The sequence below is a fragment of the Panthera tigris genome, chromosome B1 (genome assembly GCF_018350195.1).
Source record: "Panthera tigris isolate Pti1 chromosome B1, P.tigris_Pti1_mat1.1, whole genome shotgun sequence".
NCBI classification, from domain to species: Eukaryota; Metazoa; Chordata; class Mammalia; order Carnivora; family Felidae; genus Panthera; species Panthera tigris.
The window spans coordinates 59,586,553-59,604,341 of NC_056663.1; the positions used below are offsets into that span (position 1 = coordinate 59,586,553).

At 39.2% G+C, this 17,789-nt stretch overlaps 1 protein-coding gene across 1 annotated transcript in view; it reads right to left on the reverse strand.

Moving 5' to 3' along the window:
- The window catches only part of PALLD (palladin, cytoskeletal associated protein), a 268,198-nt gene that overhangs the window by 207,079 nt on the left and 43,330 nt on the right, over positions 1–17,789 (reverse strand). Inside the window, exons 4-7 of the mRNA XM_042983655.1 lie at positions 16,812–16,917; positions 14,049–14,123; positions 9,567–9,708; positions 9,018–9,041 (exon numbers count right to left, since the gene is read on the reverse strand). Of these exons, the coding sequence (XP_042839589.1) occupies positions 9,018–9,041; positions 9,567–9,708; positions 14,049–14,123; positions 16,812–16,917 (347 nt within the window). The remainder of the gene's footprint in view (positions 1–9,017; positions 9,042–9,566; positions 9,709–14,048; positions 14,124–16,811; positions 16,918–17,789) is intronic.

Sequence of the window (17,789 nt, forward strand, 5' to 3'; positions counted from 1 at the left end):
TCTGGAGACACTTGGAGAAACTTCCATCACCAGTTCATGCCTGAGAATGCCTTAACTGTAAACATAGACATAATTCTGTGCCTTGAAACCTACATTCAGAAACAGGATAAAATCTTATCTAGCAGGGATGATGTAAAGTGGTTTTGGAGTTGATGATCTTGCCAATTTTAAAGTTCCTTATGCTACCTATGATTTTGTGATTTTTAGTTATGCCATTAAAAAAACACCCTGACCTACTATATATAATTACCCCTTCTAAACCATAGGGCACTTTTGCGAATGAAATTTTATCATCACCCCATCCTTCCATGACTCTGGGGACAGATTACAAATCCTCACTGTGGTCACAGAACCCTAAATGACCAGGCTGCTGCTTACTTGCCAGGTTCCTTTTGTGCCTCTCTCTTTCCTTCATTCTGAGCTTTATGCACTCTGGCTCTCCCCGCAAAGCCACATTTCTTTCCGTCTCTAAGCCCTCAGCCTGATGCTTCCACCTAAACATGATTTTATCAGAGGAGTCTTTTTTGATTAGAGTTGGTCAGATCCACCATCTATATTGTAATTTTAGGACGGCAAACTCTCCTGGGAGACAGCTCTCACACCTATAAATATTTTTTTGTGAAATTAGCGTGTTCATTTCTGGTACCTTGACTACAGCCCCTGTGAACATGGAAAGCATTTGGTCTGTTGGCATGTTGTCAGCATCTCTCCGTGAATATTTTTGAATAAATGTATGAATGAAATTTAGTTCCCAGGAAAAAAGTAAACATTTGCTTTACAAAAAGACTGTTTCACATTTGACTGAATAAAACTCATTGTATGCGAGTTTCCAGGAATACTTCCATTGCATAAACGTACAGTCACGTACAGATTGACTAAACTTCTAGAAAAGGCTACAACCTCACTGAACACCACCACCACCACAGAAGGACAATCATTGGGATGTTCCTCTAGTGATCTTCACACATTGCTATGTCTCAGTGACTTGTACTAGATAAAATTTTAGTCAAATGTCCCAGAGCTTGTTTAGCTTTTCTGCTCTTGGAAAATTTCGTCCCAAAGTGACACTAGGCTCACATCTTGTTCAGAGAAAGTAAGCATCATGGCTTGTATGGTTCTGACACGACCAAAATGAAGAAAGCCATGAGGAAATGAGATGAGCTAGGCTGTAATATTGCATTTTCATCTGCAAGCATCTTATTTGAACAAAGTCCTTTAAGACATCTGTAAAATACATTCTGGTCAGAAATGGAAGTCAAGAGATGACGTTTATCTCCAACAAAGGTGGTTAGAGGCTTACTTATCTATTTAAAAAAACTGTCCATTTTAAAAAATGGAAAAATTTTAAATTACCAGTAGCTCTATGATCCATTTTAATCCATTTTTCTTAGATGAAAGGTTTTGATTGGATGGCATGTGATAAATTACTAAATTGGAAACTTTTACTGGTGATAAATTTTTTTTATAGTTAGCTAAAAATTACTTAATCATGTAAATATCTCTCAGAACTCAACCATGAGTTTCATTCAAATTTTTGGACGTACTTAACACTTTGTTAAATACAAATAACTTTGTTTGCCAAACCTTATAAAATGATGAGGCAGCAAGGATAACATTACTTATGTCCTTTGGGTGATAAGGGGACATTTTCATAAAATGCCTTCTTTCGTCAGCCTTTGGAGTCCAGCCTAACTAAAAAGAAATCCAGCTTTTACCTTCCAAACCCCAAAGTGGGTTTATTTAACACAACTGATAAAAACGAGTCTGGGTTAAAACCAACAAGATGAGATTCAGTGCTGGTAAATGTAATGTTTGCATAAATTTTCATAAAGGATTTTTTTTTTGCAATTGCAAACTGTATCATATATAGAGGATATTTTAAATGCACGGTTTAAGGAATAACAATAAAATGAACCCCTGTGCACCCATCAAGTCTAAGAAATAAAATATTACTAATACTTTAGAAATGCCCCCATGTCCTCCCCAATTGAATCCTCCCCCTTCTTTTTTGATCATCAGTCCTTTGATTATGTTTCTTGTATTTGTATCCTTCAAAAAAATGTGTTTGGTTTTTAAAAATTGAGTCCTAACCACAAGTTTTACTGTGCAAAGAAAAGGCAAACTTGTCAGAAAAAGTTTACAGGAACTATCTTGGGGTATAAACTGGCTTCAACCTTCCCATGATGTTTACAAAAACCACCACAGGAGTAATCGGCAGACAAGTAATCCTGAATGAGTCCTGGGAACCTTAAGGCTTACCTCCATGAGGAAGTCTGGTGGAGCTAAGTGTGGGCAGGAACTGGACAGCCAGCACGAATAGCTGGGGAAATAGGTGTCCCCATGCTTTCTGTTTTTAAGTTCAACATGGCCAACTTCCAAATCTCAGCACCAGAACAAGTGAGAACGGTGGCGGAAGGGAGGATGAAATGAGTGTTCTTAGCTGAATCAGAAGGCTGTGCAGGGAGGGGAGAGCACAACAGGCCTGCCACCCTGCCATTCTGTCATCAGGGTAAAGGAGGAAGCAGTGGCGATGAGCTCTTAGTGCTGAAAACTTCAGTGTGTCTGTCTCTTGTATCCCACAACTCCAATCTGGACCTATCCTCCATTCCTGACGTCCAGCTGTCACCTGCCTGCAGGGCTCCCTTTGGCTCTCACCTGCACTTGATCGCCTGCTTCCCATCCACCACATTTTCCTCTTTCTAGGGGAGTTCTCTTCCTGGGTAGAACACATCCCACCTGAAGAGTTGTGGAGGAAAACCTCCGAGACCTTGCAAGTCTGGAAACTCTTGACTGTATCTTCACAAAGAATTGAAGGTATAGCAGGGTGTAGGATTCTAAGTTCGAGGTAATTTTACTTCAGAATTTTGAAGGTTTTGCTTCATTGTCTCTTCATGTCTAGCATGACTACTAAGAAGTCTGAAGCCATTCTGATCTTGTTTTATGTGCCTTCATGTTTTTTTCCCCTGGACACTGGCAGAATCATCTCCTTGTCCTGGATATTCTGAATTTCATGATGCACACTGCTGTGAAGTTATCTTCATCCACTGTTCACACAGTGAGTCCTTTCAATCTGGGAACGGTTACCTTCAGTTTAGGGAATTAAACAAATATTTCATTGATAATCTCGTCCCCTTATTTGTCCTCTCCTCTGGGATTCCAATATATAGGTGTAGTCTACTTAAGCAGGTTCTCTAGTGTATCTATTCTTCTTACCTTTGCTCTTATAGTCCTTTGCTGTCTTTCTGCCCTACTTTGTGAAACATTTCCTCAACTTTTATTTCTGCTACCAGCTTTCCATTCCAAGAGCTTTTTTCTGAATGTTCCTCCCCTCTTCTTAAAGCATTTTCAATTTCACTTTTTGGATGCGCTGATTTTCTTATCTGAGAAGAGGGTTGGGTTTTTACATTTTCTTCTCTCTGCAAGTCTGTTTTATTCAAGTTGCTTTCCAGGGAAGATGCTTCCTTTCTTCTAGACCATCCATGATGCAGGTTTCTTCAGAGGTCTTTTCTCTCTTTTTGTTGACACGGTTCTGAGTTGATTAGATGCTCAGAGGAAGACAGAGGAGCTTGCCCACTTCCCGGTATGGTGATCTAGATGGCCTCTTTGTTGGAAAAACTCCCATATCACACATATGGATTTTTTGTTTCTCTTGGGATGTTCAGATTGCCCAGAAAGGAGTCCTTTAGGCTCTGCCTGGAAAGGAAAGGCTCACAAGCCAGCATTCTAGAAGATCAGTGCAGAAGATGACTGGGAGTAGGATCATGGAGAATTTAGAATTCTAAGAGTCACTCAGTTTCCTTTTTGATGCACTCTCAAATGTGCCTCTCTCCCAAAAGATTAAACCAAACTTTCTTGGTCCATAGGATCCTAAGTGTCTCAGTAATAGTTTTTTTTTTTTTTTTTATGATGCTCCTAAGCCAAAATATATACCTTCATTTGTTACGTAGTTATTTTGAAAGAACATAGTAAGTACTTAGGTCTTAACAAGTTAGTTACTATTTGAAAAAACACATATAAGTTGAAAGAAAAATATTATTTTATTCTTAAATAACCACAATTACTAACTAATGAATGCATGCATCTGTTGGGTACTGCAGAACTCTTGAGATCAGATGGGACACAGCCAGCCTCATTTCATGTTCCACATTGATTTTCACGTGGCACTTACTTGTTTAGCACATGTACACATCAAAAACGCAGTTTCACATAGATATGATGTCATAGAAAAGAATGTGGAGTGACCTCATGTTGAAACCCTGAACTGTTTCAAGCTAATAGCTGTGTCTATCAAATGCTGAGTATCATTGTACTTGCATTAAAACTTTCAAACATTACAGTACCTCTGTCGATCTGTGTGGTGCCCCAGGGCACCTCGTCACACAGTTTGAGAATCACAGGTTTCACACAATCCACTTTTGTTTAAACTTTGTTTAACCTTTAAGCTCTTAACTATGTATAATCTACTGGGATCTCAAACATCCTTACCATTGCTGTCCTACAACTCAGCACCTTAGTACATCTAACAAGTATAATTAACTTCACATTCTGAATCACAGAATCAAAACATGGATTCTATTATAGAAGACCTAAGATGATGGGTGGCATTTGGTTAGCAGAGATTTATACTGAAAGTACAAGGCATCATATTTTTATATGTGTAACTTCCCAGCCAGCAAGACACGGGATTTTTAATTTCGCATACCACCAGACAATGCTATAGAAGTAACTCAATACAGTTTGTGGCTACGTCCAGACAGCTGAGTAAGGGCCTGAGTATTAACAGCTGTCAAATGAGTGTTCTGTGCCCTCCACACCACCTCCACCCCAGACTAGTCTTTGAAGGATTCAATCAGTATAAAGTCAGAATGTCAAGGAAAGAGGCCAGAGCAGGTAATATGACAAACGGATGTTGGTCTTAAGTAAGCTGACTAGCTATTAATTCACAAAACAGTCTGAAAAGATTTGTGATGCAAGCCGACTTCTGTCTAGACAGAGAAGGGAGTGTAAAACACATTAGACAGATACAACACAGTAGTGACAAGAAAAACCTGTTTCGGTCTCTCAAATGCATTAGGAGAGAATCTGGTGGTTCCTTTTTTTATCTGAATATCTAATCCCTAATGGAGCTATATCTAGGTACTAGTGAATTTCATTTCTATAGCTCTAACACATGATTTTAAAAGGGAAGAAGCATAAAGAGATAAAAAGAATGAAGTAGGGAAAAGCAGAGAGGAAAAGAGAGATTGAGCACCAACTAGGGAGGAAAGAGCAAGAGTGAATGTGTCAGAGGACTGGAGAGTAGGAAGAGAGGGTAATAAAACCCAAATGCTCAGATATGTTCCTGAATTTCAAAGACTATTTATGTTTTAGCATTTGGAAAACATCACTGGCCTAGTCTTATAAAACTTATCTCTTTCCTCAGATGTACTGTAGTCATGTCTGTTTTTCTGCTTTCCACTTAGCAGTGGCTAAAAAACGGCGATCAGGGAAGTCAGTTCCTGCATCCACTTTATACAGTTGAATAGTTCAGTGGCCTAATGGATAGCCAATCAGGTCATTTAAGGAGAGTACGCAGTTCAAAATATCTTTTGGGTTTTTTCCCCCAACAATGTCGATGGTCAACTTTAAGCTCAGGGTAAGGAAAACAATTGGCTACTAGTAAAAGAATCAGAATCATACTTAGTTTTGTCAGGCATGCCAAAATACTGTTTAAATACAAATTATATTTTAACATTTGCTTCTTCTGAAGTTCTCATAGCAGCAGCTCACAGAAGCAGTCCACTTGAATTCATTTGTTTAAAGGGTTTTTTTTTTGTTTAAAAAATATGATCATGAGTTTTATTTAACACTACATGCCTATTGTAGATTGCCTGATGGAGAGCATTTTAATGCTCTGGCATAAAAGAGAAATGAGCAATTCTAGTAATGTAATAAATATAATTGTGGAGAAGTTATCAGTTCAGGGAAAACTAGCTGTGTGTGTGTGTGTGTGTGTGTGTGTGTGTGTGTGTGTGTGTGTGTTTTAATGTTTGTTTTGAGAGAGAGAAGGGGGTAAGGGCAGAGACAGCAGGGGAAGGGCAGGGAGAAAAAGAGAATCCCAAGCAGGCTCCAGGTGGTCAGCACAGAGCCGGATGCAGGGCTTGAACTCATGAACCTTGAGATCATGACCTGAGCCAAAATCAAGAGTCAGACATTTAACCAACTGAGCCACCAATGCCACACGGGTTTTGTTTTTAATAGCTCCTGACTGTACACAAGTTTTTTTTTTCTTTTCTATTATTTTTTTAATGTTTATTTACTTTTGAGAGAAAGAGAAAGAATGAACGAAAGAACGAACAAGCAAGAGAGGGGAAGAGAGAGAGGGAGTCACAGACTCCGAAGCAGGCTTGAAGCTCTGAGCTGTCAGCCCAAAGGCCAATGCAGGGCTCGAACCCACGGACCACGAGATCATGACCTGAACCGAAGTTGGATGCTTAACCAACTGAGCCACCCAGACACCCCTTTTTTCTTATATTGACAGATTTCGTTGACATATTTCTGTACCAAGATATATTTGTTCTCAGCAAATTCTATTATTGTGCTTAGAATGGAAGAGTCCATTTTCTTTTCTTTTCTTTTCTTTTCTTTCATTTCTTTCTGAGAGAGAGGGACATTGTGAAAAGGGGATGGGGAGAGGGAGAGAGACAGTCTTAAGCAGGCTCAATCCCACGACTCTGGGATCATGACCTGAGCCAAAATCAAGAGTTGGACACTCAACAACTGCACCACCCAGGCACCCCTGTTTTCTTAAATGCTTCCAGATCTAACTAAAGGGGGAAAAATAAGAAAATGCAGTGAACATGAAAGGAGAAACTTATATTGCTAGGATATGCAATTTAAAAGGAAGTTCCCCTCATTATCTTGCTCTTTTCTTCATGATTTTGCCATGTTAAAAAGGCACCGATGTATGTCTAGAGGTCATTTTATCCACGAAGCTGAGAACTAATTTTATTAAATAATCATGATCAAATCATGATTGTGCTAGAAGCAAAACAGAAAATCATAATTGAAAAAGAGTTTGTAGTTTGAGGGATAAAAGGGAAGAGGATGGAAAAGGGGGGGGTGGTAGCAGACATTTCTGTTCTCCCTCCACACCCAAATTTATTCCTTCTTAGCCAATATATTGAGTATTTTCAATTTTCAAATACATATGTACTCAGAAACTAAACTATGCAGCTTCTAACCAGTGTTATGAGTTTTTAGATGATGGTTAGTTATGAATTTCCAACACAGATCATGGGAGATATTTCATAAATCATCATCACCTCTGTAGGTAACGACAAGGGATAACAACATGATGAAAAAGAATTGCATGAATTTGCACAAAATCCACAACACAACATCAAAAGCAGTAATCCGTTCCAGTAATAATGCTTTTAGAATTTGTGGCTCAAAACTTCAGTTTTATTTGCACATAAAGTATCGTAAGATATAAACTGCCCGTGATTTTTTCACATCAACTTTTTTTGTAGATAGAGAGGTATCTGGCTCCTACTTTTATATCTATCAATAAGTCTATTTAAAATAGTAAACACAAGATGTGCCCTAACATCTTAGCTCATGCAGCAGATGGAGTCTCAGAAGTTCCATGTATCAGGGAACCAGCAAGATGCAATTTTTTAATTTGTAATTTTTTAGTATTTATTTTGAGAGAGACAGAGACAGAGTGTGAGCAGGGGAGGGGTGGAGAGAGAGGGAGACACAGAGTCTGAAGCAGGCTCCAGGCTCTGAGCTGTCAGCACAGAGCCCAACATGGGGCCTACGAACAGCAAGATCATGACCTGAGCTGAAGTCAGACGCTTACCAAACTTAGCCACCCAGGTGCCCCAAGATGCAATTTTATATAAAGACCTATCACAGAATATGAAGTTGTCTATGTTTTGGAAAGTGACTACAGTATTTGGTGTGATGACTGACACATTAAGTGGGGCAACATCTCTGGTTGTAATCATGACAAGAAGGCACTAGATCAATTCCAATTGTTCCTTAAGGATGCTACTCAGTACCCTTTAACCTTTGGATCCTAAAAGGATCACATCCTACTTTTAATGGCCCAATGCTCGGATGTGAGAGGTCCGGGACTAACCATAGTAACCTGACCAGCAGTAGCCCACTGAGAACTTTCAAGTTGTCAAAGAAGGGACAGAGCAAAGCCATGGCTCCTAAGGGACATGATGGCAGAAGCTGCTCAAAGCTGGAGAAAAGCACAAATCAGCTTTTCAACCTTTTGTCAAGGAGTAAGCGAAACTGTAATTTTGCCAAAGGGAGAAACACAAAAGAAAGTACTCTTGAGGTGGGCGTCCTGTAAAATACACAGAGAAACATTATTGTTTCTTTTTCAAATGTTTTTTAGTTCATGAGGAGTCATAAATATCCACAAAGTCTGAAGCAGAAGAGTTGGATCTGGTGCTTCCGGATAACATAGCACTCTGATGAGGTCAAATGACCCGGTAATTAAGAGAGATCCTAGGGCAAGATGACTTTCTTCATGCTGGGAGAACGGTACAAGTTTATGGCTCAGGCTACATAAATGAGAAATACCGGTGGTCAGTTTTGCTTACATCTCTGGGCTGCTCTCATGTGAGATGCATTTCTAAGCTGGAGGGTCGAGCTGTTCCTGGGCTTTGGTTAGCAAAAGTATGTAGCAGATGGTTCTTTTCTACTGGAATTTCAGGACGATTTTTTTTTTTTTATCAACTCGCTTTGCTTTCTGAATATAAAAGACTATATTTAAAAAAGCCTTAAACCACTGAGCTTGACCTTCTTGTCTGAATGGAACTTAATGTTTTACTAAAAAGAAGTTGATGTAAAATGCAGTGGACACACCCCATGATAAAGAAGATATTGTCTTTAAGGGGGTTTCGTATTTCCAGGGAACTGCAAAAACATTGTTCTGCTTATGGCTTTAAAACTGAGACAAAGAACTATTGAAACCCCAAAGATATGTTACCAACAAACAAAAAGAAAAAGCTTCTTACCAGGTTCAGCTGTAGATCTAGGTTCTGTTTGCCACATGAGGAAAAAATAAATCAAAACAGAGTATTAGAACGGGATTCCATTAATAATAAATCCACCTATCTTTTCTCTGTCTAGGACATGTCTACAGAATATAGGGAACTCCACAGTACAAAAGAGTAAAGTGATAGATCAATTTATATTTCTAGAAATACAGAAACCCAAATTCCACCAGTAACAAACAGCTTATACTAGGAAGTTTTGTAAACCATAATCCATAGAGGGGCTTATAGGAGGCTTATACCCCTCCTCAAATTATTTGCCCTACTTTGAGTTCACAAGTCTGTAACATTTTCTGACGTATATACAACTTTCATTAGACCTTCAAAGGGTTACACAAGTGACCACCACTGCTTAAATACACCGGACCCCACATATTTGCAGGTTATCTGGTCTTACTACTCTCCCAAAAATAGAAACCAATTCATCCAAATGACTAAACCCTTCTTGGTTTTTTGGAAGCTTGAGGGAAGAAAATGAATGAATGTGGGAGAATGGGCACCTCTCCTTACTTTTCTGTAGAATTCTGAAGTCTGGAGAGTCTTGGATTTCACTCCCTTGTCGGAACCACTTGACCTGCAAAGGGGGCGCTCCTCGGACCCGGCACTCCAGTACCACCACCTGACCCTCTGATGCAGCTATGTTTTGCAGTTCCTAAAATTCAAGGAAAACACTCCCTGTTAGACTGGTGCACATGTCCACAATTTCACAACAGACAATAACGCTTCCAAAGCTTCCCGGGGAAAAAAAAAAAAAAAGGCAAAACTTGCATCATAAGATAATTACCACTAACTCAGATAAAAAGAAACACCTTTAAACCCATTGGTTGTCAGCTTTTCATAATCTCCATGTAATGACATTAGTAAGGTTTACTACTGGGCCTCTAGAAACTTCGTGTCTCTGCAAATTTATTGCCACTTCATATTTATGGAATTTTATGGTAATGCCTGTTACCTTTATCTACATTTAAGAGTCAGCTGGTGGAATGCAAACTTCCCCAAACCATTATATTTCATATGAACGTAGATTCCTGGGAAAACCAGACAGGAAGGAAAAAAAAGGCATACGTTTGTTTTCACATGCTCCAACTTTCCATGTACTCCTCCCCCCCTCCCCCCCAACACACCTTTGCCAATGGGTTTCCTACGTCAGGTTTATTAACATGGTTTATTAACACAAGGGGCTTGGGGATTTTCTCATTTTAAAGTTCTGAGTAAAACAATAAAACCCGTAGTACATCTCCCTTCATGACCTTCATTTCCTCTTCCTTTGCAATTACCCTCACTGCCCCGGACCCCACTCCAATTCCAGACCAGTACATTTTTACAGTCCGACGGATTAGAAGTTAATTTGGCTTCACAGATGCAAAGAGGTAAAAGCTTTTATACTTGTTATTAAATATCAAAAGATGCCCAGTCCTCTTCCATAGGTTCTCTACCTTCTTTCTCCAGGAGGACCTAGCAATGGCTTAAACTTAACTTTTGACTTTTTAACTAAACTTTTTGACTTTTTAAACTTCTGACTTCATAGCATGAGATCTTACATAGGTCATGTAGAAATCTTGAAATAATTCAAATATGACAAAGCAATTCACCTGTACATCAACCAAAAGCAAACAAACTCACATCAAGAAGTTGTGTGGTCTTTTCAGTTTCATTTATTATTTATTTAAGATTATCTGAAGGGATGACAAATGGCCTGTTGGGAAAAACAAATGTTGTGGCAAATGGCCTTCGGTGAGTGTGTTAGAGCTCTAAGGAAATTCTCAAAGTTGATGATGTTGGCAGAGGAACTATGAGAATCTAGTGTTAAGTCGGAGAAGGCATTTGATAATTTCGGTAGTTAACAAGAACGCCTTTTTTAAGTAAAAAGGTTAAGATTATTAACTACTTCTGACTGCATTCTTCAACCCCCCCCCTTTTTTTTAATGTAGGAAATCTCTGGTTTTAAATGGACTTTTTCACTTTGTGATCGGGTCCAGAGAAGAGCCAATTTAATGGACCACAGCAGGCAAAGTGCTGCTCACAGGCTCCAGGTTGTGTGGATTCATTATTAAACACTTCCAGGCTTGTCCAGGAAATTGCTTGTGGTAGATTTCAAAGGGTACACAAATATGTTTCATATTTGACCTTTCAGGCACCAAAGGAGACTCTGATTTATTAGGATTGTGTGTTTTGTTCAAACTTTGGAGAGTCAGAGATAGAGAAAATGGGCAGGATGCCAAGGACCTGAAGAGTCAAAACTCCAGTTATTCCAGGATCACAATTTGACTCCACCTGGAGCAAACTTTTTTTCTGTTTTTAATTTATTTATGCTGAGAAATAGAGAGGGGGGCAGGGGTGGAGAGAGAGGCAGAGAGAGAGAATCCCAAGCAGGCTCCACACTGTCAGCACAGAGCCCGATGGGGAACGCAAACTCCCCAACTATAGGATCATGACCTGAGCCAAAACCAAGAGTCGGATGCTTAACCAACTGAGTCACCCAGGCGCCCTGGAGCAAACATTTTTATCTTGAGAAAAGCCACAGCCAGGCAGAATGAGCCACTAGGAGAACCTGCAGGAACATGATGAGGAGCACTGAAGGAGACTGCATTCAGAAGTTGTGCTTGGCAATCTGCACCACCCACTCTGTAAACTTTGGGACTCCTGAGTGTGTTTCAGGTCCATATAAGGGTATCTCACGTCATATACCAAGCCCACCGGATACTGCGATTCCTTGAAGGGGTCCAACTATTTAGCAAGAAATGCCACATGAGGCCAGCTGCTCTCCCAGTCTCTCATGTGTCCCTACCGCCCAAAGTCCCACAGTCCATGCCAGCTCTGCCGTCCCAAGCAAAGCCCGGTGGCCCACAGGCAGAAGTGCTGCTCCGCCTCTGACCAGCTGCGAAACCTGGGAATCTTTACCAGAGTAGTAGGAGGAAATAGATGGAGGCACCTCTTAAACTGGCAAAGCCCACCTGGCGTTCACTGTCACCATCATGCCCCCAAAGATGCTAAGGGTGACAAAGGGAAAGCTAGTTTGAGATACAAAGGAGATCAGCAGATTTATTTTCTACACCTGCCCCTCCAAAACCAAAGCTCAGGCCCAAAAAGGACCCAGCAAAGCAGGGAGAAAAGATGCCCAAAGGGACAAAGGGGAAAGCAAACGCAAAGAAGGAAGAAAGCAATCCTGCAGAGAACAGAGATGGTCTACAGTCTAGACACAGAGGGTAGAAGGCACCAAAAATGCCCAGGGAGGGGTGCTCTATGCTTCCAGTCACTCCATAGTTTGTGATTCCTTTATAAAAATATAGAATTCCTTTATAAAAATATAGAAGTTTGTTTATGTTTCTTTTTACTACACTGTGTGTTTGGCACACAGTATGGTTCATGGTTTTCTTCTGGAGAAAGGGGATATACCACTAATATGTCACTGATTCAGGAGGAACAAGGTTTTGTGTCTAGTTTTCGAGGATTTCTCTTGGTGCCCAGGAGGAATTCCCTAACATCTCCATATGCCAGGCCCCAGTGGTGAAGCCCCATGGGGAGGGAAAGCAAAACCTCACATCTTCTTTATCTACTTAAATCAAGAGGTGCATTGACACCCTCAAAATCAGCCATATCTTGGGTAGCAATACAGCAGATAACAGATTTCCTGGTGATGATCTGGTGAAGCTGTTTTCAAAAAGCTCTAAAGTCACACAGCACCTGAATTATCCACACCTTGGTAACATGTGCTGTTCTAAGCAACGAAGGACAACTTCATGGACTACTAGAGTGGCACTGTTTTTGGTAAGGTTTCACACAATCTTTTTTTTTTTTTTTTTCTTTTTGTAATCTATCCAGGAGGGGGCTTTCAAAGTTGTTGTCAGATATCATTTGTTGCCATGTCTTAAAGTAAATATTGTTTATGGAAAGATCTTTAATAAAGCTGGATTCAGGCTGGCTTAGAAGAAAAAAAAAAATCATTCCCTCCAGGAAGACAAGCAAGATGCTCTTCTCCACTGCCTTGCATGTTTTATGGATTTGCTCTTTACATTTGTCTTTAGTTTACTGGGAGTAGATTTTTGTAAAAAGTATGAAATAGGAGTCCAATATATATATATATATTTTTATCTCTGCTGAGGAATTCATTCTTTACCCAGTGATCTGCAGGTTTCTGTAAATACTGGAGTGTCTTTATGGGCTCTGTTCTGATTACCTGGTCTTATGCCAGCACCATACTGTCCTAACTACTATATTTTTACAAAGTCTTAACATCTCCAAGGACTAATCTCCTGCCTTCCTTACCATCATATGATTTTCCTTCTTCAGGAGTACCCTGGCTATTTTTGGGTTTATCTTAGAGTCAAATTGCCAAGTTCTAATTCAAACAAACAGATGAAACAAGGAACCTGTTAGAATTTCAGCTAGATTCATTAAATTTACAGATTAATCTGGGAGTCATGATTTCTTGACCATTTTCCAGTCCACAGATATGGTATTTCTCTTCACTTATTTAGGCCTTTTTAGAGGTCTTTCAATAAAGGTTTGTAATTTTCTCAAAACAAAACAAAGACAAAAAAAGAAAGAGAGAGAAGATATGCTACATGGAACCATTTTTGAGTTGAGCAGTTGACAAATGAAATGGAGGTCATTCAGCTTGGCAAGGCAAAACACAAACTTAGAACAAACTGAATTATTACCCATTTTTTTTATTTCTATAAAACTTGTTTCTCCCAAACAATTTCAAACACAGCATTTTGTCTGTTTTCCCACCTGTCTTGGCTTTCCCACTCTATTGTAAGCTCTATCAGGTCACTGACCATGCCCACATTTTTTAGACCCTTCACAAGATTATAATCACCCAGCAATTTTTCGGTAAATACCTATCTAGCCCCAAAGGTAACCATGACAGCCTACTGATCTGTTCGTTTTCATTTTTAAAGACTGCCACATGAAGCCACATGTGAATCCATGTGAATGGAATTTCAGGACCAAAGCAAACACAGAGAATGAGACTTGCAGATGTCAGACCTTTGTAAAAATAGGAGGAAAGGAGGCAGGAGTGGTTGCATCAGGTCGGCAGAGATACGAGGTTGGACTGTGAACCTGAAAAAGCAGAGACACAGGGATCAAATTCTGAATATATAAATTGCTGAACAGATGGGCTAAAGAAACCTTTCATTATTGGGATCACTCCACATGAATGAAACAAGGGAAAGAAAACATCGCCATATATCATTTTGCTGGTCTACTCTTACATACAGTACAGACATTGTTCTACACCCTCATTTCACATCTGTTACTCTTCTCTACTCAAAAGGATATTCAAGGTACAAGTTCCCTGGTTCCTTAGGGATCCATGAGCTTTTAAATGCTATTACCAAATGGATTTCTGTGTGTGGGGGTTTCACAGGGGCCTTTTCCAAAGTCCTCACAGACATTATATTTTATTTTTAAATACGGTCTGGATTCATTGAATTAAAAGCACAAGTTACTGGCAGTGGAGGGTAAATTATCAAACATCCCCCTACCTTATTTTTAACTTGAACTCTTTTTTGATATAAGGAATTATAAGAAGTTAAAAAGAAGGATACTGTTTTTTCTTGATATGCAAAAAATAAAGGTGCTGAAATACTTACTGAATGGAACTCATCTCTGGGGAAATAGAAGGATTCCAGAGTAGTGAATGGAAATGGTTTCTCCTTCTACATTCATTTATTTTCAAGCGCTTTGGGTTTATTCTGCTCTATATAGGCAATTGTTAGCTTCTTACCCCGAGATGATAGTGATCTGATATTATGTGTCTAAATATGACAAGATGTCATCAGGAATGTTGGCAGTTGTAGAGATGCTAGGATGGAAAGGGCCTATTCATTATCCCTGTAAGACTTTTCATTGGCTTGTGATTTAGGATTGGGTTTCACTTTTCACTGTCTTTTTATGTGCATACACTATTTGAATGCTTATACAGTAGATAGTCTGTGCCAGCCGCTGTTCTAAATGTTATGTGGCGATTCACTCCCTAAATCCTCATGATAATCCTATGAGATAGATAGATGGTATTATCTTCAGTTTACAGATGAAGAAGTTAGGCATAGAGAGGTTACATCACTTAGTCAAGGTCTCTTCGAGTTAGTAAGTGGTAGAGCTGGGATTTACACCCAGGCAATCTGGTTCCAGGGTGTTAAAATTTTATATGACCGTTGCTGATGATAATAAAGCAACGGAGTTTCTGTGAGCCCTTCAGCCTCCTGCCTATACTGTCGGAATAGATTAGATTACCTTCCATTTAGTGCTCCTGTAGAATTTAAACCACTTAAAATGTACTGTTTACGTTATTATGGTTTTACATATTTAAATACGTATTTTCTGCTCTTAGGCTTTTTTTAAAATTTTTTTAACGTTAATTTATTACTGAGAGACAGAGAGACACAGAGCGTGAGCAGGGGAGGCATAGAGAGAGGGGGAGACACAGAATCTGAAGCAGGCTCCAGGCTCTGAGCTGTCAGCACAGAGCCCGACACGGGGCTCGAACCTACAAACCGTGAGATCATGACCTGAGCCAAAGGCGGATGCTTAACCGACTGAGCCACCCAGGTGTCCCGGCTCTTAGGATTAGCATAGTCTCAATATTCATGGAGTTTTCTAAAAGATTCCGGTAGGTTTTATTTTATTTTTGCAAAAACTTAATTATTAATACCAATTTACATAATAATTAATAATAATTATAAACTGGGAATGAAGATGGTGACAGATTTTTTTCTCCAATGAAATGCCTAGCATGCTGCTAAGCATTCATCACTTATCAATACTTAAATATCGAACACCAAAAAAAAAAAAATCTACATATAATCAGATATATTTCTATAGGTTCCACTCTGATTTAGGGATTTAAAACAAATATTTAGACAATCTTTAAGTGAGTTATACTGGCTGGTTCTTTTCAAGTTTCAAATGTCTCTTCTCTATGGTTTCTACATACCACAGATCCCAGAGTATTACTCTACAATACCTGAGTGCTCAATAGATAGAAGGCCTGGTGATGATGCTCACAGAACATAGTGATTAGTTAGGAATTAGTTTACACTTCAAGGGTGGGGGCGGGGAAGGCTTTTGTGAGTGTTGTTTTTAAATATACACATCATAGCACAAAGGCAAAGTAACATACATCTAATTAAAACATTTAAAGATTCTAATTTTTTTTTTTTTAATTCCTGTTGTATCTGCAAAGTAAGCTCACTATTACCTCAGTAGTTTGTACTGTTGTTCTTTTTTGGACACGGCAGTCTTGTAATGAAATAAAAGCAGGGTTAAAATGCTTGGTTAAGCCAATAATAATAATAATAATAATAATAATAATAAAAATTATTATTATTATAGCATGATTATGTTTAGCTCCTGGAAAAACTTTTGTTGGTATGTCAACTTTTCTTGCTTCTATTTTAAATGAGCTAATAAATTTGGCTAAATGGAAGAGGGCACAGTTGTGGAAGAATAATCAAATAGTCATAGCTCAAAGAGAGAGCGTATTATCAGGTTATTGGCTGTTAGAGATGTTCCCAATGGGAAAGCAGATGTTGACTAACTGGTAATAGGTTTTTGATTAAACATTATTTTTAGTGCTTAAAAGGAAGAACTTTACCTACCGTTTTCTTTCCTCCCCCCGTTGTGCTCCCACTTAGGAAAATATTGCAGGGAGTGTACTAGTTGGAATCGAAGCTGTAATCATGAAGTCTGCTTCACAAAGTTTGCTAATGAGTTTGACTCCTTGTGGTTTCAAGTACGAGGACTTACCTGTTGAACAGGGATGGATAATGGCTGAATCACAGCTGTGGTCACTCCTGTCTTTGGAGATGATGATCCTATTGTCAAGGAAACAGAAGTTGTTTTCTTTTGAGCTCTGGAAAATAAAAAGGCAAGTGGATTCCATCAGAAATTTTTTTTGTTTATTCATTTTTGAGGGAGAGAGCATGAGCCAGGGAGGGGCAGACAGAGAGGGAGACACAGAATCTGAAACAGGCTCCAGGCTCTGAGCTGTCAGCACAGAGCCCGACACGAGGCTCGAAACCATGAACCGCGGGATCACGATCTGAGCCAAAGTCGGACGCTTAACCAACTGAGCCACCCAGGCGCCCCAGAACTTTTTAAAATCAGGAATTATTCTTTGAAAGATTTCCACAGAATATTTCAGTTTCTTTTTGTGTACTCAGTCCACTTCAATTGTAAGTGCTTCAGAAATGGGAAACCACAACCTACAGTTAGAATGGCTATAGTCAATACATACACAGAATGGGCCTTATAGATTTTACCAAAATAAATACACGGGTAAGAGAAAAGGAGCTATATATAATTCAGCCATTATCAGAGAACCTAAAGTTTGATGTTGGAAATCCTAAGAGAAAAGAAAATGTCTGGAAAAAGTCCTAGGGTTTGGGTTCTGTATTTAGTTCATGGTTTTAGTGGTCTATTTTAAGTCTAGCAGCTCTTCTTTGTCCTGGTTCCTCATTTTGTTGAGAATGTCTTGGCATTTTTGTCTCTTCTTACCCATAAAAGTTAGTGAGGTGTAGAGAAAGGTTAAGAACAGTTGGTTGGTAGGCCCAGCTTTGCTAAGAGGTTGGCTGTACAATCTCAAGCAAGTCATGTAACTTTACTATGCTTGAGATCTTTATCTGAAGTCAGAGGTGGCAGAGTATATATATACATATATATATATATACACACACATACATATATATATATATATACACACACATACATATATATATATACACA